The 9,374-nt window shown below is 42.3% G+C and overlaps 1 protein-coding gene across 1 annotated transcript in view; it reads right to left on the reverse strand.

Annotated features, from left to right (window-relative positions):
• The window catches only part of Jam3 (junctional adhesion molecule 3), a 51,538-nt gene extending 47,473 nt beyond the window's left edge, over positions 1-4,065 (reverse strand). The window contains exon 1 of the mRNA XM_090319717.1: positions 3,952-4,065. Within this exon, the coding sequence (XP_090175843.1) occupies positions 3,952-4,027 (76 nt within the window). The 5' untranslated portion in view covers positions 4,028-4,065. The remainder of the gene's footprint in view (positions 1-3,951) is intronic.
• Positions 4,066-9,374: the final 5,309 nt, after the last annotated feature.

Consider the following 9,374-nt stretch of genomic DNA (forward strand, 5'->3'; position numbering starts at 1 on the left):
CATTTTAAACACATTTTAAAAGAGACTCTAACTTAGCTGGGGTGGCTCATGCCTGTAATCCTAGCTAACTACTCAGAATGCTGAGTATCTGAGGGTCATGATTCAAAGCTAGCCAGCCCAGGCAGGAAAGTCTAAGACTTGTATCTCCAATTAACCACACACAAAAAGAATAAGCCAGAAGTGGAGTTGTGGCATAAGTGGTGGAGTACAAGACTTGAGCAAAAATGCTCAGGGACAGGGCTCAAGCCCCAAGTTCAGGCCCCAGTACTGGCATAAAAAAATAGAGAACAAAGGGAGTAGGCGGGGGGAGAAAACCTAACTTGATTAACTCTACACTTGCTAACTTTATTCATATGTTCTCTTCTCTTTTGTCCAGTTGTGCTTCAAAAAAAATCTAAAGAATTTATGGAGAAAGAATTTTGCTAATTTCAGATCTCTAACAGCTGCTAAATCCATAGCTGCTTCTGTTACATTATATGGCAATCTCAGAAAGTACACTTTGTCTGGTTTATTCCAAAATAACTTATTTAAACCTACTTTACAGGGCTGCCTTAAGAACAAGTTCCAAAAGCTTAGGTGTTGGGTAGCTTATAACTCTGTCAAGGTATAACACTGCAATTACTTATAACTAGAATCTTTAGTAGCTATCCATATAGTCTTTCTGGCCTGTAGTATTCAAGAACAAATGCCCATCACAGGTCATTTGGGAAGGAGCAGCTGGCTGGAAATTGCATGCTTTCAGGGCCTGGTGTTGTTTTTCTTAAAGCATACAAGTCTGACAATGATTTTAACTATCAAATATTGTAAATGAATGAAAACAACATAAAATGACAGGCCAGTTGAAAACATGTTTCAGGTGACATGCAAAAGAATTAGAATAACTTGTCAAAATTTTCCTAGAAATTGAGTTTTAGATGTTGTTATCCTTTAGTACACAAACTGTCTTACCCTGAGAATGCAAACTATTATTGTTTTAATTCTAAATAAAATACTTCTATTTAGGACATCAAAAGATTTTGAATCTAACAATAAACACTGCATTAATCATTCAAGAAAGACATATGGCATAATATTTGAAAAGCTGAACTGCACCTGTCACCAATTCAACAAAGGAATGTTTCACATAGAAGCGATACAGCTTTAAAACTTGACAATCTTGTTAAACTAACCCACAGTAAGAATTTCATGGTCAAACTAAAAATTTTACTAACACAAAGATTTCCAAATTTAAGTCCCATGGAATATCACCATAAGCAAGTGACTTAATCTCTTCATACTTTTATTTCTTTATCCACAAGATGTGGATAATCATAATAACAAACTCTTTAAAATATGTGTTAAGCTGGTAGCATGGCCTAGTGGTAGAATGCTTGCCTAGTATTCAGGAAGCCCTGGGTTTGATTCCTGGGTACCACATACACAGAAAAAGCCAGAAGTGGTAGCTCAAGGGAAGAGCGCTAGCCTTGAGAATGCAAGGACAGTGCCCAAGCGCTGAGTTAAAGCCCCAGAACTGAGGAGAAAAAATACCGTGTTAGCCCAGGCAGAAAAGTTTATGAAACACTCCAGAAAAGCCAGGAGTGGAGTTGTGGTTCAAGTGGTAAGAGCACTAGCCTAGAGCATAAAAGTTGAGGGAGTACCCAGGCACAGAGTTCAAGCCCCAACATGAGCCCCCCCCCAAAAAAAAATATCAAAACAAGTGAATTCATCTAATTAGATGAGCCCAGCAAAGGGTAACTGCCCAAGAAATGTTGGCTATTATGTTGGGAACTTTTCTTTTTACTGATAAAACTGAATGGTAATACAAGTGAAAAAAAATCATAAAAGTTGAAAAAGACATCATTACATGATCTGCAAAAAATAAAGCCTTAGGGGATGCTTATGATATAAAACACTATTTTTTAAAAAAATACTATTTTATTTTAAAGGTGTGAGCTGGTGGCTCACATCTGTAATCCTGAGTAGTCTGAGATCTGAAGATTGCCCTCTAAGCCAGCCAGAAATGTTCCCATGAGAATTTTATCTCCAATTAACTACCCAAAAACTGGAAGTGGAGCAGTGGCTGGAAGTGGTACAGTGGTAGTCTTGAGCAAAAGAGATCAGGGTCAGACTCCAGGCCCTGAGGTCAGGTACCACAACTGACAAAAATAAATAAGTTAATAAATTAATTAAAATAAAAAGAGAAAGCAAGCTACATGCTATCAGGCTATACCCTACCATTCTGATTCTCTGTCATTAGCCCTGGTTTGCAAATTGATTTTTCCTCCTAGAATTTGAAGGCAAATCCCAGTATCTTATAGCAAGAAAGCCACTTGGGGAAGGCAAAATCAGAGATTTTTTTTTTTTTAACAACCCACTACGTGGAAACCCATTTCTGAAGTTAAATGCCAAATGTGTCTTACAATAAAAACTGCAAACTTTCATGGGAACAAAGCTTTTGGACAATAGGAAGTTGTTCCAGTCTGTGAATAGGACAGTGTCAGTGTGACAACACAGTGGGAGCTGGACATTCCTGACACTCTTGTCCCCTGGTTAGCCTTTGGAAACTTACATCTCCCAACTGGACTTGGTTTTGGACTTTAACTTCCAGCCAAAGCACAGGTCACACTGACGATATATATATTGAGAGAGATAGACATCCTTCTTCCTGTTTCCAGTGCTTCTGGACCAGAACCCCTCCTTTTTAATACAGCATTGAGAGCATCTCAATAGAATAAACACTAAAATGCTTTGTCTTCTGAAGACTGTCCACCCCCGTCCCCCACCATCATCACCATCATCACCACCACCACTCCCACACAATCCCTTGGTGTTTTGGTTTCTTGTTTTGTTTTGAAAACCTGAAGCGTTGATGATAACAACAAAGCCAAAAGTCCAGATGAGACTAAGGGCAGAAAAGGGTCTGGACAGGTGGTAACTTTGGGAAAGCTACCAGACCCAAACAACAGCACATCAACACGGTTTTAGAAAATGTGACTTGGATGCTATGCGCCCTGAAGGCAGTCCTGGGGGGGAAAGAAAACAAAACACACACACAAAAGATTATCCCTGAATCTCTGAAAATGGGTTAGTAAAACCCACCACCTGCAGCAGAAATAAAGACGACCTGAGATAATGGTTTCTAAGTGCATGCTCGTGTGTGTGTGTGTGTGTGTGTGTACAAATACATATGTAATAGATATATTAGTGCTCACTAAATAGAAACTTCTGTCCAACTGACCAGGAAAATATTATCATGAAGTAATTCCAAAAAAAAAAAAAAGTGAGGAGGAAGGAGGAGAGAAACAAGAAACAAAACTTTCAAGTTTATCCTTGCTATCTTGGTAAAAAAAAAAAAAATAAATGAATAAATAAGTAAATAAATAAATAACGGCCCAGATGCTGCTCTTGGGGCGGTGGGGAGGGGGCAGGAGGGCCGGTGCCCGAGCTCCTCCACCGGCCTGGAGACAAAGGAAAAGTCCTCATACCGTCCCGGTGCCAAGTGTTTCTGGAAGAGCAATGCTGGCTGTGCCCCGCTGGGTTCTTCAATAGATGGCAAGAGACCCAAAGAAGGGCAGGTTCCCCAGGAGGGCTGCGTCCGAGAAGCCGGGCCGGCCTGGCGAGGGCTTGGCCAGGGCCCCGGCCCCGCGCGGCTCCGCCGGGGGCTTCTCCAGCAAGTTCCCCAGCCCACGCCGTCCCCGGCGGAGGAGGCCTGGGGCCCCGGCCCGGAGGGATCGAGGGGCGCCCGGGGCGGGGGGGGGGGAGCGCCCCGGCGGGGGAGCGTCTCCGGGGCCCGGCCCTCCACACTCCCCGTCCCGGAGCCGACGCAGCGCCCTCGGTGGCGGGCGCGGGGCGGTGGGGGGAGGAGGCGTCCCCGGAGCCGGGAACCGCTATTCTGCCCTGGACCAGCTCCAGCCGCTCCCTTCGCCCCTCCGACCCTCCGTCCCGTCTAGCAGCAGAAACGCGCCAACTCACCCCTGAAAAGCAGCAGCAGGAAGAAGTCCGGCAGCCCGGCGCAGACCCGGACGCCTCGTCGCCGTCTCAGCGCCATGTCGAGGATAGCTGAGGGGCCCGCGGGCGCGCCGCACAACTCCACGGCACCGCGCGCATGCGCCTTGCGGGCCGTGACCCACCTCCGGTTACCATAGCGACCCCCACGGCTGGGCCCGGTCGGTACTATGGTAACGGAGGAAGCTAACGTCTGGTTGCTATGGAAGCGACGATGCTCTCTAGACCCGACCCCGGGGACCTCTTTCAATGAATTTAATGGGAGGAGGGTAAAGTAGTGTGCTGGAGGGTGGGGAATGGGTCATTTCTGTAACTAAAAAATGAACCCATTCCTGTGAGTCTGAGGAAGGATACTCGGATTAAAATTTAAGAAATAGTTCTCAGTTTTACAAACAAGGCTGTAGCCTGTTGCCTTTTCATCTCTCGGATTTGCAATTCTAAATCAGATGGCAGGAAAAGGCACTGACACCTGCTTAAAACTTTAGCGGGACATGGATAACACGTGCGAGTACATAAAAACAAGAGCTTGCTAGAATGAACAGATTTATTTCTGTGGTAGATCAAAACCACTATAGTATACTCAAGAGTTCATCCTGCAAGCTAATTCTGTGTTCTGAATTTTGAATATCAGTAGATGCTAAGGCTAGGGCAGAAAAACAGAGCAGGAGTTTATGAAGAAAAGCAGAGGAATAGAAGACTAAAATGAACCAGAAATTAGACCTAAGAAGCAGGAGGAGTTGAAGTGTTGCTTACTACTATGAGAAATCCTTGAAAAATCTTTCTTTGTGTCTAAGATAGAAAGAACATCCCTAATGTTCCCATAGTAACAACAGAATTCCACTATAGTTATTAATAAGAGGTGCCAGTTTCCAGCAACCAGTATTTTTCTTTAGCTAACAAAGCAACTTTAATTTTGCCTGCAGTCATCCTACATTTCCGTATTATTTGTATTTTTTGAAAAGGTAACTACATATATCAGTTGCCAAATATATATGTTTATGTATATTATGTGCTAAGAAATATTAATAGATTGAGGTTAATGTTCAGTATAATTCCCTATCTTTCATCATAATATGATCTACCATAGGTCTTTATAACCGTTCAAACTTTGTAAGTGTGAATTAGTTATGTTCCCGACCCCCCCAAAAAAAATCTTATAAAGACAGAGCATGTTTTAATGTGATAACCCATTGTGGTTCTATTTTCCTTTACTTTCCTAAGTTTTCTTTTCGTTTCAGGTCACTATGTACCAAAGTCACAAGTAAATATGTGTGAACGTTCTTTTTATAATGTCAACTTCTCTTCCTTAATCAAACACAAATTAGAGAAAATGGAAAGAGGGAAATTCTGCCTAGGATTTTATTTTTCTTCTTTCTTTCTTTTCTCTCTGGTAACATGGTCAGTCATATTTACCTAATGGAAGAAAACATAGTGATTGCTTGGGAAATGTAAAATGGTGCCTCACTGTGGATAAAGTAAAATTTTTGGAAATCGGTACCTCCTTCATCTTGCTGGATTTCCTGTTTGCCTTATGAAATGGTCCTTTCTCCTTTAGTGACTTTTTTTGAAACTCAGGCATAGATTTCAAAAAAAAAAGACTTCATGAATATTCTATAAGGGGCAGGGGGTCCATGAGTGAAGGCAGCAGGTGCTTCATTGTAAAGCATTTGGTTTTCTTCCATAGATGGAGTTTGAATGTCATTACTGCTGGCTGAGATATGTATGTTCCTGGAATGGAACTATAACTAGAGTTGCAGCATGGGAGGGTAACACACGTGGCTGTGAAGTGGTCTGTTCCTCCTTTGAGTTTTATGGTTCCCTCAAGAGCTCTGATCCAAATGGGAGGGAAATTAAAGCTCAATAAAACTAGATCAAATTTTGGAAGCATTCAGTAAGCAGAGCTCTAGAATCTGCACCTTTATCAAAACATTATCTAGCATTATTTCTAGCTTACCCAAAATGGTGCATTTCTTAACAAACTCAGAAAACTAAATATGCATGTGCTAAATTTTAAAGCGCTGTCAGTACTGTTTACTATGAGCACAAAATGAAAATCAAATGGTAAAGAACAAGTTTTCTAAAGACTTGCTTGAGCCAAGGCAACTGAAGAAGTTAGGTTTTTAGAAACCTTGGGGAAAATGCTTCCCTAAAGTTTAGATCTTTACGGTACTTACTTCACTAGAATGATTACATCAAGTTAAACATCTAGTGTAGTAGGCACTCATTAAATAGCTATTGCCTGTAACCCTTCCTTTTTCCACTATCTTGGTTCAGATCAGGCAAAAGATGGACATTTCTAAGGAACTTTGATTTAAAAAAAAAAAAAGAACACTTCCAACTGAACTAGAGTCAGAGAAAATAAAAGCAAGCAAGGAGTTTTACATCAATGTATGTTTAATCTCTAGATCTGACTCTATTCTAAAACACCAACAAGATCATGATTTCTTTTCCCCCAAAATGTCATTAAACCTCTGAGTGATCTTCTAGAATCAATGCTCACAGCATGAAAGAAAGGGGCTATTTCACCTCAAGAGAATCTCTGCACTCAAAGTTGTTCTGTTAAAACATCCTTCCTAGAGCTGCACAAGGGTTTTTATCATGTTCCTGTTGCTGCATTTCCCTTCAAGTCCTATCTCTCCTGTAATACCTCTCATTTCATTTCTACATTTTATCCCAACTACAATCATCTCTTCTTTATCCTCAAAGTGTTTCCATAATTTTATTTAAAATAAGAGAACCCCAGCCAGGATCCAGTGGCTCACCCTTGTAGTCCTAACTATTCAGGAGGCTGAGATCTAAGCATAATAGTTTAAAGCAAGCCTGCTCAGGAGATTCCTGGTCCTTGAGATTCTTATCTCCCCACATAATCACCAAAATGGCTTGTTGTGGAGCTGTGTTTTCTTTGTTGTTAGTGGTGGTGGTGGTGTTTTCTGGGGTTTTTTTTGTTGTTATTTTTCTTTTTGCCGGTCCTGAGGCTTGAACTCAGGACCTGGCCACTGTCCTTGGGCTTTCTCAAGGCTAGCACTGTACCACTTGAGCCACAGTACCACTTCTGGCTTTTTCTGAGTATGTGATACAGAGGAATTGAACCTTAATCTTTGTGCATGCTAGGCAAGCACTCTACCATTAGGCCAAATTCCCAGCCACTGTACCTGTGGTTCTTGAGGTGGAGTTCTATCTAACCTTGAGGAGAAAAAAAAAAAAAACAAAAAACAAAAACTAGCCAGCCCCAGGCCCAAGAACAGCATGAAAGAAAGAAAGAGCGAAAGAAAGAAAGAAAGAAAGAACTCTTCTCCCATCCATTTAGGGTCAGTGCCCAGGCCCAGAGTTCAAACCCCATGACTGACCAAAAAAAAATAATCTTTCTTGGGGCCAGGAGCTTGGCCTAGCGGTAGCTTGCCTAGCATGCACAAAGCCTTGGGTTCAATTTCGTGGAACCACATACACAGGAAAGCCGGAACTGGTCTTATGGCTCAAATGGCAGAGTGCTAGCCTTCAGCAAAAAGTGCCCAAAAGGACAGTGCCCAGGCCCTGAGTTCAAGCCCCAGGACTGCAAAAAAAATCTTTCTTTGAGGATTTCAAGAACAGGGCTTGGCTTGGGACAACCAGCTTTATAGACACCATAGAAAAGGGACTATTTAGAAGCTAACAGCCCCCAGTCCTCCCGTAAGGAGGCCATCTGTGATGAAACAGACCAATTCCTTTTAAAAATAAAATTCTTTACTTGGCCTATTGACTATCTCCAGTGAACTAAAGAGAACATGAAAAACTATTTACCTAAGGCTGGCTTCAGAAACTCAGACCATGTGTGTTTTCTGAATTTTACTGGGACTAAACTCAGGAGCACCCATGGCTCCTGAGGTGTTTGGGATGGGATGACAGAGAGAGGGTGAAATCACCCCATTGGTAAAGTGAGGAAGAGGTTAAGGGGCTTGGAAGGGAGGGGAGCAGTCCCTAACCTGGGTAAATTCAGGTCCCTGCAGTGCTATCTCGCTACAGTGGGCCTGCGGAATGCTGTCACTACTTTGTTTACAGATTGGATGTATTTTTATCCCAGCCCTCCCATTAGAGGTAATTTTCTCTTCACACAATTGCACCATCAAAGTGTTTACTTCCTGGTGCTCCAGAGAAAGAGATGGGTCCTTAGCAGTCACCTTTCTTCCGCTGTGGGGATCTTGCAACATAGCCAGTATTTCAGGGCTTTGGGTGGAGAAAGGGCTTCTTAGAGGCCCTGGGCCAAGGTTTTGGCATTGTAAAAATACATTGCTTAGATATTTCCAGTGATGCCAGGGAAATTAATGTTGTTGTTGTTGTTACCATTGAAGAATATTTGGATATCCTCTTCTAGGACTGGAAATAGTGGCATTTTGATTCCATTTCCCAGGTCTCTAACATGAGGAGGGAAGTCTGTTTCCTGCAGATTATTCAATGCCAAGCCCCTTAAGTAAGTGGATAAGAGTTCTCAGTAAGATGCTGTAGCTTCTCTCATTCCATGGCATTATATTCTTGCAAAAGTTAAGATTCGTAGGAGTGATGGGGTGGTGTCAGAATCTTCAAAGCACTCAAGATGCTGGGCACAGGGATCTCCCCCAGTGTAGATTCCTTTAAAACAGATAGAGCCTCTAAAAAAAAAACAAACACAAAAAACAAAACAAAAAAAACCTGAACTTGAATCACCCATCCCTTAAGAGAGCCTAATCTTCCATACCCTTTATACCCTAGAGTCACATTTTAGTCCATTCATGCTTTCGAGACAATATTTTGTTTTCCAGCCAAGCATTGTTCCTAACCACTGACCCCTGGCTACTGTCCAGGATAGGAAGCTCTGGGAAGCTTTGAGAGACAAGATTCTCTCTACACACTGCCCCAGAGAAAGGTAGGACAGCACTGGCCTTATGCAAGCATCTCTATTTTTCATATGTTAGTCTGTAGGCAGCCCTTTCTGTATCTAGACTTTTCAAAACTGTGACTAGGACTAGACCTAGGATAATAATACATGTTTAAGAAGTAGCTCTCTTTCTCTCTTTTTTTTTCTTTTTGAAAACTTTTGTTTGCTTTACATTTGCCTTGAACTCATAATTCTCTTTTCTCAGCCTCCCAAGGGTTCGAATTACAAGCATTGGCCATCAGGTCCCGGCCTAAGGAATATTATTTATTTATTATTTGGTGGGTCATGGGGCTTGAACTTGGCTTGGCCTGGGCGCTGTCCCTGAGCTCTTCAGCTCAAGACTACCACCTTACCCCTGGGCCTAGGAGTTGCCCCTGAGCTCTTCAGCTCAAGGTTACCACTCTATCCTTGAGCCAAGCTCCACTTCCTGTTTCTAAGAAATATCTTTTTAATGAAAGAGGCATTTCTGTGTGCAGCAGAACTACATCTGCTAAGGTTGCCA

This window comes from Megascapheus bottae, chromosome 27, assembly GCF_031878675.1.
Source record: "Megascapheus bottae isolate mThoBot1 chromosome 27, mThoBot2.hap1, whole genome shotgun sequence".
NCBI lineage: Eukaryota > Metazoa > Chordata > Mammalia > Rodentia > Geomyidae > Megascapheus > Megascapheus bottae.